At 38.2% G+C, this 23,530-nt stretch overlaps 1 protein-coding gene across 8 annotated transcripts in view; it reads right to left on the bottom strand.

Annotated features, from left to right (window-relative positions):
- Nucleotides 1–23,530, bottom strand: part of MTA1 (metastasis associated 1) — a 212,526-nt gene that overhangs the window by 14,249 nt on the left and 174,747 nt on the right. For 5 of the 8 annotated variants that reach the window (XM_020974877.2, XM_020974874.2, XM_078151572.1 and 2 more), the window contains 4 exons: nucleotides 23,133–23,322; nucleotides 19,744–19,833; nucleotides 10,084–10,236; nucleotides 8,685–8,720 (listed from right to left, as the gene is read on the bottom strand). In XM_020974877.2, the coding sequence (XP_020830536.1) occupies nucleotides 8,685–8,720; nucleotides 10,084–10,236; nucleotides 19,744–19,833; nucleotides 23,133–23,322 (469 nt within the window). The remainder of the gene's footprint in view (nucleotides 1–8,684; nucleotides 8,721–10,083; nucleotides 10,237–19,743; nucleotides 19,834–23,132; nucleotides 23,323–23,530) is intronic. The other 3 variants (XM_020974878.2, XM_020974875.2, XM_078151574.1) reach the window with 1 other exon arrangement.

A 23,530-nucleotide genomic window follows, 5' to 3' on the forward strand; every position in this document is an offset into this window, starting at 1 on the left:
AAAGTCACACAGCTAAGTACATATTTAAAGCAGGTGTTGAACTCAGATTTTCCTGAGAGTTGATGAAAGGACAGAGTCTAGTGCTAAATGGAATGTTATTTCTCCTCTTCCACAAGGAGGCAGGGGACCAAAGTGGAGACCCGGCTCGAGGGAATGGCATTTCTCTTCTTCCCAAGGGAGGCAGAAGCCTAGACAGGAGACTTGGTGTGATATAATGGTACTTTTCCCCCTTACTCTTTTCTGGACACTTCAGTGAAAGGGGAAAAACACTCCACAGTTGTCTTCATATTTAGGTAAGGGATGGTGACCAACTTTAATCTCTCATTTGCATCAACACATGCCCAACATTGGAGAATTTCTCAAGCCAGAAACAAAAACTAAAGATCTCAAGCAAGGAGATTAAATAGGATCGGAATGAATAAGAATTCTGAACTCTTGGTACCAGTGAGAATGCTTCCCGGGATATCTTGGAGAATGATACTCTTACTGTCTCGCATTTGTCTTTGTTTTGGACCTTTCTAGAAGTCCTTAAGTTGGTATAATTTTATGCTTGTGTGTGTGTGTGTGTGTGTGTGTGTGTATGTGTAGGGTCTTTTAAAATAACTACTGTAGGGGTCCTAGAAGGAGACTAAGTGGTTATACCTCAACTATCAAGAGGTTGGAATTATCCCACCTGGCCAGACTCTGCTTTTTTCTTCCCTCACTCCAGAGCAGAGAACAGACAAAACTAAATAAAGTATACTCTCCATATAACAAATCAAGTCCGGCAATGTTCATATGCATCTTTACCTAGGCAAAGCCATGACTCAAAGATGCATGAGGTATGAAGGTGCATTTGAAAAAGGCTTCAGCTTCCTCTGACATCCTAAAACAATACCACTCCTGGACAATGCTGCTCCTGCTTAGATCTAGACTATATCTAAACAAGGATTTGCTGAAATTGCCACATGAGATGCATGGATTCTCAGGAACCAGAACAGATCACTAAGAAATTAGGAACCAGAAAAGCTGATTCCAAGTACTTCATTGAAACTATGCTATTTTGTCTACTGCTAATAAACTTTGTAGAACTAGCTTTAAGCACTATTTGCCTATATTCTTATTCCACTTCTAAATCACGAAGACTAACTTAATATTGATGTCCCCTCAAACATCTCAGCCTCTCGAGTTCCATATCTACACATCAGGGCTGTCCAAATGTTTTTGAATGCACACTTCCATAAATACTCTTTTTTTTTGAGGACGGACACTCAATATATGTATATTTACAAATTACATACAGGAACTTTTCCTCTTTAACCCATTCATAGCTCCATCAACAGTGGAGTGTCTGCTTTTCCCCGGCCCCTCCAACATGTATTAGTCTGATAGGTATAAAGTAAAATTTTAAATCTGCTTTAATTTGCATTTCTCTACATATTACTATTTTAGAGCATTTTAAAATATGGTTACTGATAGCTTGGATTTCTTCCTTTGAAAACTGCCTGTTCATATCCTTTGACCATTCGTCTAATGGCTTGGTCTTATAAATTTGAAATCAGTTCTTTATCCATCTTGGAGAAAATGAGATCTTAATCAGAGAAAAATATGTTGCAAAATTATTTTTCCTAGTTACTTCTGGAGAATTTCTAGAAACTTTACCTACTTTCCCTTCTAATTTTTTCATTACATTTGTTTGTGCCAATGAAAATTGTCTATTTTACCTCGAGTGATTCTTTCTATCCTTGGTTCAGCCAGGAACTCTTTCCTTGTCTATAGATTTGAATGGTAATGATCTCCTGCTCCAGGTCATATAATCACTTGGAACTTATCCTGGTTTATGGTGTCTAAATCTAATTTCTTCCATACTAATGTCTAGTTTTCATAGCAGTTTTCGTCAAATATTGAGTCTTTCCCCAGTAACTGTGGTCTTTGGGTTTATGAAATATTAAGTTACTGTGTCTGTGTGTTACGTACATACACTATTCCACCAAGTGGCCTCTCCATTTCTTAAGCCAGTAGCAAATAATTTTTGGCAATTACTGTTTTGTAGCATAGTTTGAGATCTGGTACTGATTGACCCTGTTCCTTTCCTTTTTTTTTTTATTATTACTCTTGATATTCTTGACCATTTCTTTCTCCACATGAATTTCATTATCATTTTTGCCATCTCTATGAAATATTCCTTTGGGAATCCCTTTGGTACAGTACTGAACAATTCATGAAGTATTGTAATTTTTATTATATTGGCTTGACCTACTCACAAGCAATAAATGTTTCTCTGATAATTATTATACTTACCTGCATATTGTGCCTGACTGCATCAGTAGCTAAACTCTACAACTTTGCGTAAGCTATTGTTTCAAGGGCTGTTCTAAGTACACTACCATATCACCTACAAATTGCATTAATTTTATTTTCTTTTTGACTGTTCTTATTTCTTCAATCTTCTTGTCTTATTGCTATGGTTAGCACTTCTAGCACTATGTCAAATAGCAGGGCAGATAATGGGTACCTTTGCTCTATTCCTGTTCTTACTGGAAAAGTCTCTTCTCTACTATATAATGTATGCTCACTCATTCACATTCTCACTCACACACACACACACACACACACACACACACACACACACACACACACACACTCACAATATCAAAGAGAGGTCCATTTATTCCTAAGATTTCTAGAATCTTTAAAAGAATTTAGTTAGATTTTGTCAAAAGCCTTTCATCTTCTATGGATATCATCATATGTTTTTTATTATTTATATTATTAACATAGTTTATTATATTTATAATATGATTCTTATGTTAAACCAATCTCTAATTCTTAGTATAAATCTAACCTGGTCATAGTGTGTAATTTTTCTAATATGTTACTGTAACTTAATTCCTAACATTTTATTTAACAGTTTTGCATCACTGTTCATTAAGACTATTAGCCAGTAGTTTTCTTTCTTTGCTTTGTCTCTTCCTGGATTCAAGACCATATTGGTATCTTAGAAAGAGACAGGAAGGATGTCAAATGTTATTCAAGTAAACAATTTAGGTAGTATTGGAATTAATTAATTAAAGTCTGATAAGAATTAACTTGGGAATCTAACTGGTAATGACAATATTTTCATTGACAGTTCATTTATGGCTTGTCTAATTTCTTTTCTTGCTACCAAAGTCCAGGGCCCCAGGGGCAGAATCTAAATTCCAGTAGGATAGGGATGAGGAAGGTATCCAAAACGCATGTGGCATGGGCTTGGAAATGACTTGTTAAAAATTTAAAGAGCAGAGTAAGATCACTTATCATCTGCAGCACCCATTCAAGTACTGCTTGAGTGGGCTCATCTATTTTCTTATCCAGATGGATAAACTCAATTTCCCGAGGTCTGTCATATTCTAGAAAAATGTGATGTGTACAGTAGGATTTGTAAATAGGAGGATTTAAAAAAAATCACATCATCTACAGTGAATACTTGTTCTGTTTGCACTTTGCACCAAGCCTAAAGTGGGCACACTGGGTAAGTGCATGGATCCCTGCTTTTCATTTTATTTGACGTGGATACTCAGCTGAATGCTTAAAATGAGTATGTAGGAAAGTGCTATGTGTGAGAGGAGCCTTAAAGGTAGTATTATTTTGTTCTACTGAGGCAAGCTCTCTTTATATAAATCAATAAAGAAATCACAAAGCAGAACTATATTCTCCAAATCCCTCAGTTATGTGATGGTAAAAATGTAGTCTGCTATAGAAAATTATCAATGAAAACCTGCTTGCTCCTATTATACCTTCCCACCCCCCACCCCTAATCCTTGCATTTACACTCTTTCTGTATGTCTAGCACTGCAGCTAGACAAGCACTGAGGCTACAGGGACTGGCAACTTTCACCAGTCCTGAGCCTGAAAAATAAAAGATGGACTGAGTAATGTATTAAAAGAATTCAGCTATTAAAGGAACCACAAGCAGCCCTTCGCTCCAGAATGTGATTGGATTCTATATGGTGGATTTTAAGGGCAGCTAGGTGGCAGAGTGGACAGAGTACTGGGCTGTGAGTCAAGAAGACCCGAGTTCAAATCCAGACTCAGACACTCACTTGCTGTGTGACCCTAGACAAGTCACTTAACCCTGTTTGCCTCAGTTTCCTCATCTGTAAAATGAGCTGGAGAAGGGAATGAAATGGCAAACTACTCCAGGATCTTTGCCAAGAAAACCCTAACTGGGATCACAACTGAACAATAACAAATTTCTTTCTGATATTTGATAGTCTAATTTTCTTTTGTTAATGTTAGTATTTTATATTTTTCTAAGTATTCATATATTTTCAATACTTATCAGTTTTGTTAACACATATTTGGGCAAAAGTTCTGATAACTTCACTTGTTTCCTCTTCAACTGTTATAAATTCTTTCTCATTTTTGAAACAAACAAACTGGGCTTCCTATTTTAAATTAGCTTTAAATGTCTATGGGATTTTCTTGGCAAAGATCCCGGAGTAGTTTGCCATTTCCTTTACCAGTGGATTATGGCAAACAGAAACTAAATGATTTGCCCAGGGATACACAGCTAGTAAGTGTCTGAGGTTGGATTTGAACACTAATCTTCCTGCCTTGAGGCCCAGCACTCTATCCATTGAGCCACCTAGCTGCCTCCAATCTCTTCTTTAATTATGAGAATTTTTTTTTTTTGTGAGGCAATTGGGGTTAAGCGACTTGCCTAGAGTCACACACTAGTGAGTGTGTTATGTGTCTGAGGTTGAGTTTGAGCTCAGGTCCTCCTGACCCCAGGGCCAGTGCTCTATCTAGTGCAACACCTAGCTGCCCCAATTATGAGAATTTTTACTTTTTGATTTTTTGCTGTTGTTCTGGTTTTGAAAGTGCAGGGTCAATTCACTGATTTGCTTTTTTTTTTTTTGGTTGATAATATAAATTTTCATTTCACAACTGCTTTTAGATACATTTTCCCCTTAGAATAGTACAGCACAACTTTTCGTACATTATTCCATTATTGTCATTTTCTTTAATGAAATTTTCTATTGTTTCTATAGTTTGTTCCTTGACCCACCAGTTCTTCAGAATTTTCATTTAGTCTCCAATTACATTTTAACTCCTCACTTAAGGACCATCTACTGATTAGTGTTTTTATTGCATTGTGATCAGCAAATAATGTGTTTTGTGTTTATGTTCTTCCTCCTCATCTCTGCCTCATGGCTTCCCTAGATGCCTTCAAATCCCAGTTAAAATACTCCTTCCACAAGAAGTCCTTCCCAATCCCTCTTAATTCTAGTGCCTTACCTCCTTTGATTATTTCTTATTTATCCTGTATATAGCTTGTTTCTAAACAGTTGTTTGTTTGCTGCCTCCTGCATTAGAGCTCAAGGACAGAGACCGTGTCTTTTGCCTTTTTTTTGTATTTCTGGCACTTACAAAGTACCTGGCACATTGTTAGTGCTTAAAGTGCTATTTTTCTGATTTTCTACACTTTTTTGGTGAGGTTGTTATGCCCCATGGTCATAACCCATGGGTAAAACTTCTATATGCAGTACAGGGATATGTAAAGTCCTTTCTATTCCTATTTGGTAGTTCCCAAAGAGCTTGAATTTTTCCAAATCGTATTCTTGTCTTTAATATTTTTCTTATTTATTAGAGTTATCTAGGTCTGAAAGGGGCATATTAAGGTCCTCAAAATTTAAAATTTTAATATCTATTTCTCTAATTTGATTAATTTAATCAACTTCCCATTGCTCCATGGATCAAGCTCACTAACCTGAACTTGGGCTCCAACAAAGCCCTTTTCAAGGCAGAAGCACATTATAATCTCAACTTTTCCTACATCTCAGCCAAAGCCCTGGTCCTTTTAATCTGTTCATATCCCTTTTGTACATGTCTAGGTTCCTCCATTTCCAGTTCTAATTAGATATGCCCTCTCTCCTAGGATGCTTCTACTTTGAAATCTCAGCTAAACTTTTAATTCCACCCTTAGAATCATACAATCTTTGAACTGAAAGGGACCTCACAGATCTCTAAGTAACATGTGACGCAAGGGTCATCTAGCTTCTACTTGAATATATCCCATTACGCTTTTAAAGAGCTCTAATTTTTCATACAGTTATTCCTTACATCTGGGTGAAGTCAGCTTCTGTAAATTCCTGTTCCCACTTACTCCTGGTTCTTCTCACCATGGCCAAAGGGAATAAGTCTAATACACATGACAGATAGCCCTTTGAATACCTGAAGATACTGATGTCCTCCTCACGTCTTCTCTTCTCAAAAACTAAACAGCCTTAGTTCTCTCACCTGTGTTCTGTAGGCTACTTATGTCCTGGTTACCTTATCATTGATATTACTCTCATTTCTACCCCACTTCTTGAAGCATTTCCCCTGTATTAGATGCAAAAATTATAAGAGCTATTAGTGTTTGGTTTAATATGTTTTTGCATTGTGTCCATATATAGCTATGACTGTTGATTTCCCAGAGTGTATAAAGAGTTCTTCTTGCACACTAACTTCGAGAATGAAGTGTATGGAATATATTAAACTGCATAAGTACAAAAGGTCAAAGGATGAAGCTTCCCATGTGAGCAGACCCTCAAAGTTCACTTAATCTGATCTCTGGCAACAAGTTCTGTTTGTACTGAGTTCATTATAAATGAAAATAGTCCAAGTAACTTTTGAAAGAAGCCCCTGATTCCATCCACCTACTCCACCCCCAAAGATCCCGGTAATCTTTTTTTCATCCTCAAGCCTTTTGCATCACAACCACTGCCTTACTTTAATGGGCATATAAGGAGCTGGTAGAAGCCAAAAAACCCTAAAAATTTTGAAAGAGGAGAGATTTCTGTATCTAAGATCATTAGTAAAAGATATATGGATTCTTCAGGTAGTGGGCAGACCAAATGCCAGAGAATGAGTAGTCTCAGATAACACAAACAGAAACCTATTCTGCCAAGCCCAGTCCCTGCACTATTTCAGTCATCCATCTCAGTATTGTCCTATGGGAGTGTCCTATGCTCTGTTGTAATGCTTTAAAGTCTACTATCGTGACTACAATGTCCAGCTGTGTTCCTGTAATATACAGGATGTAAAGTGTACAAGGAGGACATTCCCACCAAAGGCCATACCCACACAAAGCCCAAGAAATGCTCAGGGTATGCCAGGAATTTGCCTGATATTAAAAATCTAACCCAATCTCTTAAAAAGTCCATCATTTTCTGAGTAACGTAAATATTAACTCGTTTAACACGTATATTAGTTGGTAAAAAAGGAAAATACTCCACCTGGCATCTCACATTAGAAGGATCAAATAAAAGATGTTTAGAGCCACAGTGTGAGACGACCTTAGGAGCTGGCATGCAGGAGTGAAGAACATGCCAATCATTCATATCACAATGGTGATGTGGGTACATACACAACAGAAAGGCAGGTAGGTAGGCAGGCAGCTATGCATACTGGCACCCACTCCAGCACAGCACGCTGCAAACAGCACACAGACAATATCCTTTTTGAAATGGTCCACATAAGTATATGAGGGATTTGTTTGTTTGTTTGTTTTGAAGCCTAGAATTCATCTGGGACATGTTTGCTCATTCTAAGGCCAAGTTAAGTATTCGGTAGTTCTCTGACAGAAACTATTTCCCAAAAGTGCTTATCTACTCCCTGCCTATCGATATATATATCTGTAAAAAGGCCTAGTATGAAAATAAAGGGCTATGTCTGTATGACCAAGGTCAGTATGCTTGAAGATGACACACAACAGGCTTAACTGGCTTTCCCAAGGAGACGATGACCTTTGGCCCTGAAGCCCACTTATGGCAGATGCTAGAAGTCTGATTCCCCCAAAGGTAAGCCAGAGTTGTGTTAGATGGGATGAAGGGAAGCTCCCATTGCAGCAGATAAGCCAACAGTGTGGTCGAGACATAGGCCTTAGAAGCAGCCCTGTGCACGAGACTTGTTTGGCCCTCCTGACCTTCGACCAGTTGGATGACTATGAACAAGAGTGACAAACTAACCTCAAAAAAGCGACCACAGTGCAGGCAACTCTTCCCCCAGTCTGGGACGAGAGGTTCCCTGGTGATGACTAACCTCCTTCTTTTCCCTGGGGTTTTTCTCCTAGGACCTTTACTACTTCATTCATGGGAACCTTAGAAGCAACTGAATTTGTTTTATGGAAATCTGGACCCCAGGGTAGTCTCAGAGCTGCCTTTAGGAAAGGCCTACAGCTCAGGGAAAAATAGCAATTGTGAAAGAAATATCAAGAAATGCGCCACTGCAGGATGAGGCACACTCAGTCACTTAGTAAGGTTACACTTCAGACCAACGAATGCCACTCTGGGCTGGGCAACACCCTAGAATTTCTTAAATTATTTCATGGGGTGTTATGAAATTCATTAAAGTTAATTTAAAAAGATTTAAAATTAAGATAATCATTCTAACTAGAGTAAAATAAAATTCAATTTGAACTGACTCTCATATTTGAGGAGGGACTGCCAAGAAGTCAGATAATCCCAGTAATATCCCCTAAGGGAGGGAGGCAAACAGCATGGTGTCCCATCTGCGTGGACCATCAATGCAGATATTGTCCAAAGGATATTCAGCTACCAAGACAAGATTTACACATAGCATTAGTAGCCACAAAGCACAGACAAGCCAGCTAAAGAAGCCACAAATGAGACTGAGACCACACTGTCCTAGCATCAGCTGACACAGCTGTGAGGTCTTACCCCTACTAGGCATCAAAAGGCGTTTCTTCATGTTGCCTGACAAAGCACAGGTGAACAGAAAAGAGAAAAAAATACCACATCAACAATCCCAACAATGACACTGAATTTAACAAGTATAATTCACAGAGACAGCAGGGATTAAGGCCAGGGTTCCTAATATTGGATATGTTGGCTTATAGTCAATATACTCAAGATGGCATAAAAAGGGCCTTGGCTGTATTCATAGATTTGATCACTTTGAATGTACCCCAGGCATTCCACGGAAGCAATGATTTTTCTGCCTGCCTCTAGTAATCAGATCTTGTTTATACCTGCTCAGAGAGGCTAAGGGTCTTCTCTCCCGTGCGTCATATAACTCCCAGAAAAACTGAGAGGGAGTGCAGATGGTCCAAAGGTGGCATTTAGCCCAGTGGGTGCCAATCCCCAAAGTCTCTCCTCAAGAGAGATAAGTCTTGTTTATCTATTCTTGACACTCTACAAGAGAGTGACAATCACAGTGATAAACAATATAGTTACTCAGCTTGAGCTTTATGAAGCACTTTCATGTTAAGTCTCTCATTCGATCCTCATAGAAATTCTTGGTGGCGGCTAGTGGCACAGTAGGCAGGGTGCTGGACTTGCAGTGTAGAAGAGCTGACTGAGCTCATATCCAGCTACTAGCTCTGTGATCCTGGTCAAGTACCTTAACCTGTGCTGGCTTCAGTTTCCTCAACTGTAACATGAAGATGACAGGAGTGCCTGCACAGCAGGATTGTTGTAAGGCTCAAACGGGATAACACTGTGCACCGTGTCTGGCACACAGTAAGCAGTATAGGCCCATTCCCTCCCTCCCTCCCTCCCTTCCCTAATAGAACAGGTATTTTTTTCTATCACTATTTGACAGAGAAGGAAAATGAGTCAATTCACACAGTAGTGAATTAACTTGTCCAGCATTAAAGTAAGGTTACAGACCAACTGAGAAATAGTCGATGGCAAAAGTTTTAACCTTTTGGTATCAACCATTTGGCATCTGGTAAAGAATGCTTTTAAATGAACGAAATAAAATATAAAGGATTGTAAAGAAAACCAATCTGAAAGACTGTCAAAAACTATGTGTGTGTGTGTGTGTGTGTGTGTGTGTGTGTGTGTGTTTTCGCAGACCCCCCAATAAGAACCCCTGCTCTGGGCCAACTGACATGTGATAATACTCTCAAAGCCCAAAGAGGAGGGAGGGATCTTTTTCCATTCACAATCACTGTGAAAAGAAAGAAGAAAGTGATGCTTATCTCACTCCTCCGCCCAGCAATAAAGTCATTAACCAAAATAAAAGCAAACTAAGACAGGAAAGCAAACCCTACATAAATGTCCTCAAGGCCCAAGGGACCCAATAACACCTTTAAAATCATCCAGATATACCTACCATCCATGCCATTGTGTTGTTCATAACTCCTCTTGCCCAGGATAGTTGGGGACCCATTATTAATAACTGGAGTTGACTTGGCAGGAGTAAGGTTGTTGAGAGAACTAGACACACTCTTTATGGGGTCTGGCTTTGGAGGACGGGGATGAGTCTCTGTGGAAGAAAAGCATAAAACAGTTTACTAAACAACTCACAGATGGTAAATTCCAAATTCATACCTAACCACCTAGAGGACACAAATTTCATACTAAAAATAGAGAAAAGGCAGTTTATATATTGGAATCTCACAGATATTTTGAGTCACATATTTGTAATATGGGGATCTGTCATTAGTTTATTCAAGATAGTGAGCTTATCATGTATAATTGTAGTCATCAGGTCACAATCTGCTAGGCATTTGGGAAGTGCTAAATTTTTGTAGCTTGTCATGATGAGTTGCATAGTCCCCTTCTTCCCTCCATTTTCTTGCATAAGTCATCTGGAAAGTCGTCTGGACTCCTTTGTGATAATCATTACATAATTTCTAGCACCAATGGTCCTGAATCACTGTCATAACTCCTCCATTTCCACAAACAAAACAGCAAGATTCAGCCATTCTTTTGATGCTTTTTTTTGACGTATTGTTGGATGATTAAATGTCACCCAAGAAAGGTCTTTTGAGTCTACTCTTAGATCTTAGCTTCTTTACTATAGTAAACCATTTTCAGCTACATTCAATAAATCCAAAGCTAAAAACCTATTTAGCAGCCTTTAGTTTTGCTATGTACAATGACTGCTTGCAGGTTTCTAACTCATTTTATCACGTGCTCTAAGAAAGCCTAACAACTCTTTCTTCTTTTTGATGAAAAAATGTAAGCTTTTCTGAAACTGCCTTAGAGTGATGAGTCCTATGTCTTCTTATTAATATAGTATGGGGTTTTGTGAGAATTCTTTCCAAAATCTGCCACGGTCCATTTTGTAAGACCAAAAATGTACACTGTTACTGAATAAATGTATACTTTTAAATGGGTTCTCCCTTTCAGTATGGATTTCAGGATGCCAGTAATTCTCTAAATACATTCAATCATAGCACTGTTTCATATCTTTATGTTCCATGTGTCTTGCCTGAAGGAAACTCAGGTTATCTTACAGGTGTCACTTCATTCACTGCTTCAACATAACCCCTGCAATCAAACTAGAAAATTTCCATGTCTGTCTATCCTTGGCATATTTTAAGACTTTACACTTGTGAAGTCCAAATGAATTGTTATATCATACGAAAAGGATAAGCCCTAGAGCAGGGGTGGGGAACCTGTGGCCTCAAGGCCAAATGAGGCCCTCTAGGCCCTCAAGTGCGGCCCTCTGACTGAATCCAAATCTCAAAGAACAAACCCCTGTAACAAAAGAATCTGTTCTGTAAAACCTGGACTCGGTCAAAAGGCCTCACGCAAGGAACAAGAAGGCCATATGTGGCCTCAAGGTTGCAGGCTCCCCAGCCCTGCTCTAGAGAGTAGAACCAGGACCAACAGAGAGAAGTTACAGAAAGTTATAAAGGGAGACTGATCAAATGCATCCAAAAGCAGCATAAACTACCTTAAGAGGTAGTGGTTATCTCCCTCACACTAGGGTTTCAAGCAAACGCTGGATGACAACTTAAGAGTGACACTTATGTTTTTCGCCTAGTAATATTGTTTTTTAAGCCTAAAGTTTCTATTTAATCTCAGAACACCCCGAGACTGGTAATCTTCATAGTAGGAAGTTCTCCAAAGAGGACATGAGCTAATCCTAAGGGATGTTGATCAACCAAAGGGTGGGAAGACAAGCTATCACTGCTTCAACAGCTAACCAAGCACACCATGAAGATTATCCCTGCCCCCTTAATTTTCCTCCACACAGATGCCACAGTGATTTTCCTAAAGTACAAGTCTAACCAGATTACTCTGCTTCTCTAAAGTGAAACTTTATTTAATCTTTCCCTCACCCTTTCAAAAATCATTTGTATAAAATTCTATAATATTAAATAATTATTAACATAGTAGGCATCTGAGAAGCAGCCAGTAGAAAGAGATTGGTGATTAATGACAATGAGGATGATAAACAGCTAAATCTGCTGGGGAAGGTGAGATAATATGGAATCACTTGGGCACACAATAAGGTTTGCCACCTTTTTTTGGGGGTGGGGTGTAATATATTTAGTATTTAATTTTTCCTCAGTTGCATGCGAAAACTATTTTTAACATTAGTTTTAAAACTTTGAGTTCCAAATTTTCTCCCTTTCTTGCTCGCCTCCCCTCCATTGAGAAAGCAAGCAATTACACATAGGTTATATATATGTAGTCATGCAAAACATATCCATAATAGTCATGTTGTGAAAGAAAATATAGACAAAAAAAATTCAAGAAAAATAAAGTAAAAAGTATACTTCAATCTGTATTCAGATATCATCAGTTCTTTCTTTGGGGAAGAATAGGATTTTTCTTTTTCTTTCTTTCTTTTTTTTTTTTTTTGCTAAGCAATGGGGTTAAGTGACTTGCCCAAGGTCACACAGCTAGTGTCAAGTGTCTGAGGCCAGATTTGAACTCAGGTCCTCCTGACTCCAGGGCCAGGACTCTATCCACTGCACCACTTTGCTGCCCCATGGATAGCATTTTCCACCCTAAGTCCTCCAGCGTTGTTTTGGATTGTTGTATTGTAAGAATAAATCATTCACAGCTGATCACCTTACAATATTGTTGTTACTTTCTACCCAGTACATTTCACTTTGCATAAGCTCATGCAAGTCTTTCCAAGTTTTTCTGAGAATATCCTGCTCATAATTTCTTATAGTACAATAGTATTCCATCATAATTATATACAACAACTTGCTCAGCCACTCCCCAATTGATGGGCATCCCCTTAATTTCTAATTCTTTACCCCCAGAAAAGACCTACTATAACTATTTTTGTATATATAGGTCCTTTTCTTTTTTGTTTTTTATCTCTTTTGGGATACCAAACTAGCAGTGGTATTGCTAGGTCAAAGGGTACACATGGTTTTATAGCCCTTTGGCATAGTTCCAAATTGCTCTATAGAACTGTTGAATCATTTCACAACTTCACCAACAGTGTATTAAAGTCTCATTGTTCCCACATCCCCTCCAACATTTGTCATTTACCTTTTCTGTCCTATTAGCCAATCTAATAGGTATGAGGTAGTACTTCAGAATTGTTTTGTTTGTCTCTAATCAATAGTGAGTTAGAACATTTCCTTCATATGGACATAGATAGGTTTGATTACTTCATCTGAAAACTGATTATACCTTTTGATCATTTGTAAACTGGAGAATGGCTCTTATTTTTATAAATTTGACACAGTTCTCTAGATGTCAGAGAAATGAGGCCTTTCTTAGTGAAACTAGCTTTTTTTCTTCACAGTTACTAATGCTAACTGTATTTTCCTCCATCCTATTCCCCCTACCCCTATTTATTCTATTCTCCCTGCTTTCACCCTGTGCCTCCTCAAAAGTGTCTTGCTTCGGACTACCCCTTCCGCCAATCTGCCCCTCCCTTCTATCACCCCACCCCTTCCTTATCCCCTTTCACTTTCCTGTAGAGTAAGATAGCTTTCTACACCCAAGTGAGTGTGTATGTTATTCCCTCTTTGAGCCAATTCTGATGAGAGTAAGGTTCACTCATCTTCCCCTCCATTGTAAAAGCTTTTTCTTGCCTCTTTTATGAGCTAATTTGCCCCATTCTACCTCTCCCTTTCTCTCACTACATTCCTCTCTTACCGCTTAATTTTAGTTTTTAGATATCATCCCTTCATAATCAACTCATACCTATGCCCTCTCCTTCTAACTACCCTAATAATGAGAAAGGCCTTATGAGTCACAAATATCATCTTCCAATGTAGGAATGCAAACAGTTTAACCTTATCAAGTCCCTTATGATTTCCCTTTCCTATTTACCTTTTTTTATGTTTCTCTTGAGTCTTGTATTTGAAAGTCAAATTTTTTATTCAGCTCTGGTCTTTTCATCAAGAATGCTTGAAAATCCTCTACCTCATTGAATGTCCATATTCGCCCCTGAAGGATTATACTCAGTTTTGGTGAGTAGGTGATTTGTGGTTGTGACCCTAGCTCCTTTGTCCTTTGGAGTATCATACTCCAAATCCTCAGATCCTTTAATGTAGAAGCAGCTAAATCTGATGTTATCCTGACTGTGGATCCACAACACTTGAATTGTTTCCTTCTGGCGGCTTGCAATATTTTCTCCTTGACCTCGGAACTCTGGAATTTGGCTATAATATTCCTGGGAGTTTTCATTTTGAGATCTCTTTCAGGTTGTGATCAGTGGATTCTTTCAATTTCTATTTTACCCTCTGGTTCTAAAATATCAGTGTAGTTTTCCTTGATAATTTCTTGAAAGATGATATCTAGGCTCTTTTTTTGATCATGGCTTTCCTGAATCTATTTTCCAGGTCAGTTTTTCCTATGAGATAGTTCACATTGTAAGTCCATGCTAATTTTTAAAGAATTATTTTCTTCAGTGAGCTTTTAGATCTCCATTTGGCCAATTCTACTTTTTAAGGCATTATTTTCTTCAGTATTTTTTTGTGTCTCCCTCACCAAGCTGGTGACTCTTTTCTCATGATTTTCTCACATCACTATCATTTCTCTTCCCAATTTTTCCTTCACCTCTCTTACTTGATTTTCAAAATCCTTTTTGAGCTCTTCCACTGGCCTGAAAGCAATTCTTATTTTTCTTTGAGGTTTTGGATGTAGGAGCTTTGACTGTGCTATCTTCTTGTGAGTATGTGTTTTGATCTTCCTTGCCACCATAGTAACCTTCTATAGTCAATTTTCCCCCCATTGTTTGCTCATTTTCCCAGCCTATCACTCAACTTTTAACTATTTGCTTAAGTAAGGCTCTGCTTCCAGGGTGGAGGCTGCACTGTCCCATGCTTCAGAGATTTTGTGCAGCTCTTTTCAGAGATAGTTCTAGGGACCTGTAAGTTTTCAGTTTTTCCAAGTTTATGCTCTAAGGAGAATTGTCTTCTACTCTCCTGACCTATATTCTGGTCTGTGAGCGACCACAAACACTCTTTTTTGGCCCTGGAACTGTGAGGAGAGTCTCCCGTCCACTGTGGCTGCAAGTTCTGCTATGCTAGTGCTCCTCCTTGCCCTGGGACTGCCACCCAGGACTGGGATCCATCCAAGTGTGGGCAAAGCAACAGAGTCCTGCCTCAGTGCTAGAAAAGAGACTTCTATAATTTCCTTCTGACCATTTGTTTGACCCCCTTACCATCTATGCGCTAGCAGCCTCAGAAGCAGCCTCTGCCACTGGTACTGCTGATTCAGTCACTCTGAATCAGAGCAGAATCACTGCTCCTGGACTGCTGGGGCCAAGCTGCGCTGGCAGGGCCTGTGCTGGAATGCATTCCATTCCCACCTTTGTGTGACAGACCCTTCCTGCTGATCCAAGTTATTCCTGGTATATGTGGGCTGAGAGGTACAGAAACCACCACAGATGCTGGCAATTCAGTTGCCCTGAGGCCTGATCTGGGCTCACTGGGGCCTGGTTCATGCTGGTGCAGCCTAAGCTGGACTATACTCCTCTCTTGGCCTGGTGCAAGAGGCCTTTTCTGCCAACCTTGTAAGTTTTCTTGGGCTGGAAATTTGCTTTACTTCATCTTTTTAATGGGTTGTGCTGCTCTAGAATTTGTTTAGAGTCATTTTTTAAAGGTATTGGAGGCTTTTTTGTTTTTTTAATTTTCACATTAGTGATGCTGTAAGTAAATATTAGAACCAATAGGAGGAACCACCCGAAAGAGGAAACAAAAACACAACAGAAGGAAAAAAAATAGCAAATAGTATGCTTCAATCGGCATTCAAACTCCATAGTTCGTTCTTTGGATGTAGATAGCATTTTCCATTATGAGGCCTTTGGAGATGTCTTAGATCTTTGTACTGCTGAGAAAGGTTAAGTCTATCAATATTAGTCATCGCACAACGTGGCTGTTACTGTGTACAACGTTCTTCTGGTTCTGCTCACTTCACTCAGCATCAGACCATAGAGAGTTCAGGCAAGTCCCTGCCTTTACTCCACCATCTTGGCTCTACCTCCAAAGGGCCACCTTTTAATGTAAGACAGAGGTGAAATTGGAGAAGATGTGACTGATGTGAGATGAAGAGAAGGGAAAAGGGTGCTTGTGTTGAAAGGCCTCAATTCTTTTCAGTGAAATATGAGATAAAATTCTTAGCTGAGATGGGGGGTTGGGGTAGGGGGAAGGCATAGAAGGCTTAAGGAGGGACAGAAAGGATTAGACAGCAAATCTCATACTTCTTTCCCATTTGAGCTGTATTCTGTAATTTTTAAATGAAAAAGTAGGGGAATGTGTGCATGTTTCCAAAAAATTCTTAATAGTAAAATTAATAGAAATAAAGTGTCTGGAGGCAAAATGGCAGAGTAGAGAAGTATTCAGCCAAGTTCTCCCAAATTCCCTTCCAAACAACTATAAAATAATGCCACAAATCAAATTCTGAAATGCCAGAACCAATAAAAGGTCAGGTGAAACAATTTTCCAGCCCAATTAAGTTAGGAGGTCAGTAGGAAAGGTCTGTCTCACCAGGATGACGGTTGGGATTGTGCAGGGCAGGCTACACCACAGTGCCGGCAGCAGGCCTTAGAGAAGGCTACACTGGTGGTGACAGCAACTTTAAGAGCTCTCAGGCCATGGAAGGTGGGATGGGTAGGTATTGCATAAATGGTCAGAAGGAAATTAAAGGGGACCCTTTGCTGGTGCTGGGTTCAGAACCCTGTTGCTTTGCCTAGGCACAGTTCTGGGTTATAGGTCCACGGCCAAAAGAAGTAATAGCACTTGTGGTCACAAGGGATCAGGCGCCCTAGTTACAGTTCCAGGGTGGAGATGAGTTCTTGGTTTGTAAAGCACTTTACACATTATCTAATTTGATATTCATAACAACCTTATAAGCTAAGTGCTATTATTACCTCCATTTTATTTACTTAATTTTGTTGCTAAAAATAATCTTACATTGAAAAAATTGTTATTAGAAACTACTTCAAAAGAGAAATCTAGGAAGTTCTTAATATGTATGGGGGAAGGGTAGAAAGAGAAAAAAGGAAAATCGAACCTTTGCTGTCCTTTCCATTGATCTGGAAGGTATGACAACAATGTGTCCATTCTACTATCCATAAAATTTTTTTCTAATAGAGGCCATATCCAGTAAAGTCAAACCCCCAACATCCACACTCCAGTCTCTGAATTTGCACTGCAAAATGCCTGCAAAGACTTCTCTTTCTCAAAATGCCAATGCACTACTGCAACTATTCTTTACAATGCCTGGCACACATTAGGCAGTTAATAAATACCTACTCACTGACTCGCCCCTTTTTGGAACCAAAACTTAATCTGCTATGTGAACTCTTCTTCCTGAGCTCTCACGCTTCTGCTCCTTCAGAAAACACTAACTTATATCATCCCTTTGGATTACAATGCCCAGAAGTCTATGCAATCATGCTCTGTTAGCCTCAACTCTTTGCCTTATCACATCAGTTGCAGTACACTTCACATTTTTTTGAGGTTTCTTTTGGCTCTTGTGTTTGTATGAAAAGTTCCTACTCATCTCTGGTTTTTTTTGTTTGTTTTAAATCAAAAGTGCTTTAAATTCCTTTTTGCCATTAAAGATCCATTTCCCCACTGTAGTACTACAGTGAGTTGGGCTTTATCAAATGACTTTTGAACTGCTGTTATTTTCACACACACAACCTTCATACACTGTGTATGCTACATTTATCTCTGGTCACTCTTCAGGAGTGCAATGCCTTGTACTGGTAAGCCCCTTTGCAACTGTTCTTGGGCTTCTCACCTCTTGTGCAGCCCTGGGGTAGAAAAGTCACTTTTAGTTTCTCATTGGATTTCATGGTCATTAATTAGTTTAGTGTGAACTTTAAGGTTTTGGTGGATGAAGTATGTGGAAGATGAGTAGTCTGTCTCCCATTCAGGCAGCCATTTTTGTGAAATCTGTATTATCCAAATTTTACAAATGAGGAAACTAAGGGTGAAAGATGTTTAAATGACTTGCTCAGTGTCACATCACTGCCATCTGAGACAAGATTCAAATTCAGGTCTTTACTTCAGATCTGACATTCTAGTCCACAATCAGATAGCTGAAGTGCTGTACCTGTAATCTCCAAATAGTAAAAGACCCAGAGCAAATTCTCCTGCGAATTTTTAAATCTTTTATTGTGGAATTTGGAAAAAACATAGATAAGAATTATAGAATATGCAATGAAAAGTCATAAAAAGGTTGTGATCAATGAGAACAAGGATTCATATATATATAGATAGATAGATAGATAGATAGATAGATAGATAGATATAGATATATATATGTCAGTTGTTGCCCCAAATCACAGAAGTGAGCCTCCTCTACTAACAGCATATGCAATCTGGGAAATAAGACTCACCTCTATTTAGAAATTTTAAAAAACCCTCTAAAAAGTGATTTTTAAGTCCAAATGAGGTCCATCGTTATATATATATATACAACATCAAATCAAACCCTTTCGTGTTACTGTAGTTAAAGGCTTTTGTGACGTCCTATGACGAAAAAAATATCATCACCTGGCAACTAGTATTATAGTAATACTCTCCTCCAAATATTGGTAGACAGATCTATGTGTGTTAAATGGATTGTATACATGGTCCTGTAAATTTACTTGAAACCTTACCAGCTAGTTTGTTAGGACCTACCAGATATTGTGCTCAACTAGAATAACCATTAAGAACCCAGTGTCACATCCATACCATGAGGTGGCATCAGATAACTTTTAAGAAAGAAAAGTATGTTATCTGCTATCAAAAATAACTGTCCTGGAAAACAGGTCAAAGAGAGATCACTGAAACATAATTGGATTATTTTTAAAAAACCCTGAACACTGGAGTTCAAGAAATCATAAATCAAACTTCCAGAAAGCAGATAATCATCCTGGCAGAAATGTATTTGTTAAGTATTTGGTTGGCAGCTCCTCACTATCTAATCTCATCCAATATGGACAAATAAGATTTCTAAATCCTGACAGAAATGATATAAGGTGGTGTCTAGCCCATAACATACTCTTCCTGCTATTAGTATTAATCTGATTCCTCTTACTGTTCATTTTTTCCTCCAAGTTTTTCTGGACCTCTCCTTTTTTTTAAGGAGTCAGTCCTTTATTTTTCCATTTTTATGGAAATGAGGAGCCCTTCTTGTGACATATAAGAGGAAGTGTAAAGCAGTATAGTAAGCGCAACTAAGCTAGCTCACTCTCAGAAAGTCCAGGGCAATCAACTAATTTCATTTGACTCATTGTTTGGAAGGGAACTGAACTAATGGAACATAGCCAATGGCAACGAAACTAAGAGAAAACTTCTGCCAAGTTCTGAGTCAGTATGCCCTGATCTTTTCAAAAGTATGTCAAGAGGTAAGGAGAATACAAAAAGTCAAGAAAGTGTGAAAGACCCTAGGCCTTTCTATAGTTTGCTTTGGGGAAGGAAAAGTTACTTCTATATTTTTTCTGAGAACTTCAGAAAGGCTAGCCCCTTAGGATAAATGAAGTCTTAGGAGAGGGAAGCTATTTTCCCCAATCTTTTTAGCCTCAAGTGTTAATCAAATACTAAGATTCCCAACATCATTTTACCTAGATACCGGAGCACAGCTTCCAAAGGTTTTCGTACCACTTGTTTTAATACCAGTGGATTCTGGGAGGCTTCTGGTAATCGAGCAGTACCTATCAAGACAATATTTAAGGGTTAAATATACTAATGTCCTATATGTTTATCTTATTATTCAGCAGTATCAACTACAATATTAAACAGATCAAATAAAGATCAACTTGCAATTGTATATTAAGAAAATATACCCATTAGGAAACTGAAGAACTGGAATAGGGAAGCATGGTAGTAAGTCAGTCAAAAAAATTTATTAAGCACTTATTATGTATGAGGAACTGGGCTAAGGGGTTGGAGATATACAGAAGGGAAAAGACAGTCTTTTTCCCTCCAACGAGCTCATAATCTAAAAGGAGAAACATCAAGCAAACAAATATAGACAGACTATATACAGAATACATTGAAAATAATTAATGGAGGGAAGGCATTTGAATTATGAACTATTAAGAGAAAGATTTCCTGCAGAAGGTGAAATTTTGGTTGGGACTTGAAGACATCTAGGGAAGCCATGAGGATCAGACCAGGAATGAAGGCATTCCAAGTATGGGGGTCAAGAAGAGAAATTGCCTGGATTTGAGAGATGGAATATCTTGTACAAGGAATAGTCACAAGGTCAGTGTAACTGGCTCAAAATGTACATAGAGGAAGGTGGGGAGAGAGTGCAAGGTATAAGACGGAAAAGTAAGAGAAATAGTATAGAGCATCTGAGTGAAGATTATACACATGTGATATTTTCTGTCATTGTACAGTATGGACCTACTGAAATAGAATAAGAAAACAGATGAGGCGCTCGTGAACAAGAACACAAGCCTGCCACAGTTATCCTGACATCTTCTGAAGGTTCTCCTGTGCTAAAGGCATAGTATCTAAATAAATTCTAATTTGAGTGCTATTTTAGACCTAATTCTGAAGAAAGAAAAAATAATCAATGAAGTGGAAATAATAAGAGCATCAGCCAGAAGGTTCAGGGAAGATTGACCATTTCATTTTACAATTTGTGAAAGAGAGGAAAAGAAGGAATAATCTGATATGCACTCTACATTTGGAGAGAATACATTTGAAAAGGCTAAGAGAGACAGGGACTAAGAGAGAGACTGTGCTAGGTGGCACAGTGGATACAGCACAGGCCCTGAAGACAGGAGGACCTGAGTTCAAATCTGGCCTCAGACCAAACACTTGATGCTTACTAGCTGTGTGACCTTGGGCAAGTCACTTAACCCCAATTGCCTTAAAAAAAAAAGCCTAAGAGAAAGGATAAGTTAAGATTTAATGGTACAAAATTCTATAGGTACAGTCAGCCTAGAGAGAATGAGAAACTCCCAGGAATGTAATTCTAAACAAAAGAAAAAAATTACAATGAGGAAAGAGAAATTAAACTAAAGAAAATAACTTTCACAGGAGACTAATAAGCCAACTTAGATTTAAAAAAAAAATACATACAGAGATGACCAAAGCAAGGGTAAGTAAAGGAAGAATAATACCAAAAAGTGGTATGGACTTGTAAGAATAGTGTCAGGATGGCAAATACTTAAAATAAGCTGAGGCTGATCATGAACATAAGGATACCAAAAAGAAGAGAAGGACCAAAACATTAATAAAGCTGCTTGCAGTGGATGGAACATTAATAACTAATGAAAATAATAGTTGCTACATATAGTGAAGCAGAATTAAAATCTTTTTGTTTCTGTTTTCTTTTCCAAGAAAATAAGACAACTACTTACCCTCAATAAATCCAAGTGACCAAGTCCAAAAGAACAACCTCAAGGAACACTGAAAGATTAGTGGATATGACTGCTGTTCTGTCCATCTTTGTAAATAAGTACTTTGTAAGTAGTACAAAGTAAGTCTACTTTGTAAGTAGACAAAGTAAAAGAAAAAGGTAAATATTGCTTTATTTTTAAAAAAAAGGTAGGGGAGAAGTGTTCATTACCTATAAGATGAAGTTCAACTCTTCGAAAAATTCTAGAAAGATATTATTTAGAAATGGAACATGTCATTCTAGAATGACTTTTTTTCTTTCCTGGAAAGATTAATAGACTGGTAAATCAGGGAAAAGCTATGGACACAGATTTTAGAAAAGTACTGGATCAAGCCTCGTTGCCGTCTTAGTATCTAAAACAGCAAGAAATGGGCTAGACAATGGTACAGTTAATTGAATTTGGAACTGGCTGGATGACTAGATTCAAATATTAACTGGAAGGAATTCTGCCTTTATTTCTAACTTCAGCAATCTGTCTTTTTTGCTTGTGTGCTACATAACATTTTTATCAGTGACTTGGATAAATGAGACATGAAGATGGGAGGACAGACAATGCACTTTATAACATAACCAGGATTCAGAATGTCTCAATAGGCTATAATAATGGATTGAATCTAATAAAAAGAAATTTCAAACAGATTAATGAAAATTGAACATGGTTTTAAAAAAATCAACTCCTTAAGCAGAAGATGAACAAGTTATTATGTAACTCTGGTGAAAAGGATCTGAGGATTTTAAGCTCAATGACTGAACACTGTGATGTGGCAGCCTTGGCTGCAATCTTAAGCACAATGGTAGAGGTGACAGTCTGGCTCAACTCTGTCCTAGTCAGGATGATATAAAAACACTACAAGTCCAGAGAAGAGAAACATTAATGGTGACCAAGCTATACCAGGATCAGTTAAAATAATTAGGAAAGTTTAGTTTGGAAAAGGGAAAACTTAACAGAACATGATAGTTGTGTCTTTGGGTTTCTGAAAGGCTATAATGGGAAAAAGGGAAGGGGTCTTGCTCTATTTGACTTGGGGCAATGGGTAGAAACTGCAAAGGAATGGATTTGGCTGAAAGCGAGGAAAACTTTCTTAACAATTAGAGCTATCCAAAAAATGGACTGAAACATTTTTTGGGGTAGTGAGATCTCCCTCAATAGTTTTAAGCTAAGATTTGATGACCATTTCTTAGGGATTTTTTGTAAATATGTAGTCATTCTTATTCATAGGCAGAAAGGATTAAATAGCCTGTGAACTCTTTTTTAACTGAAACTTTATGTGATCTTTTCCCTCTTTTCTTTTTTCATGGTTTCACTATCTTCAAGAGCTATCAATAGTTTATTTGTCAAGTGAAAAGTCCCGTTAACTGTTCTTAATGTAACATTTATATTCAACACTGTGTATTTAGCAAAGAGTTACTATAGATTGTTCCTTCCTTTCAGCAGGGAAACTCTGTACTCTCAAGTTATAGGTCGGTAATGGTGGAATTGGAACACAAAGGATGGAAAAATAGTTCCAGTCATAGAAAGAATTATAGCCAACCAACTATATGACTTGTAATTAACTTTAAAAGATATTTAACTAAACTCTTCTGTCAAGAGAATCTTACATTCTGCTTTGATAGCAGCACTGTTGATAGGCATGTAAGGGTGTCTTGCCGCATGCCAAGGACGCAATATATCTCGACACAGGCGCCTGGCAATCCTTGTCAGTTTGGTTGTATGTAGATAGAAGGCTTGTCTTGTCTTCATAGCAAACTTTGGACTCCCACTGTTCCGCACAGGGATGCCATGAGGACTCTAATAACGGGAAACATACATAGACATATTACAATATGTGGAATTCATTTTTATTCTGGAGATGCTTTATAAATACTAACATCTTTATTAGAAAAGGACAACGTTTTTGGCAAACTTGGTCCTTTTGGTAATGGAGACACAGGGAATTCAAACCATCCTGGGGCAGAGCAGAAATATACAAGATCACAGGTTAGGCTACAAGCTCTCC

Source organism: Phascolarctos cinereus, unplaced genomic scaffold, assembly GCF_003287225.1.
Source record: "Phascolarctos cinereus isolate Bilbo 61053 unplaced genomic scaffold, phaCin_HiC Scaffold_3;HRSCAF=262, whole genome shotgun sequence".
Classification (NCBI taxonomy): Eukaryota; Metazoa; Chordata; class Mammalia; order Diprotodontia; family Phascolarctidae; genus Phascolarctos; species Phascolarctos cinereus.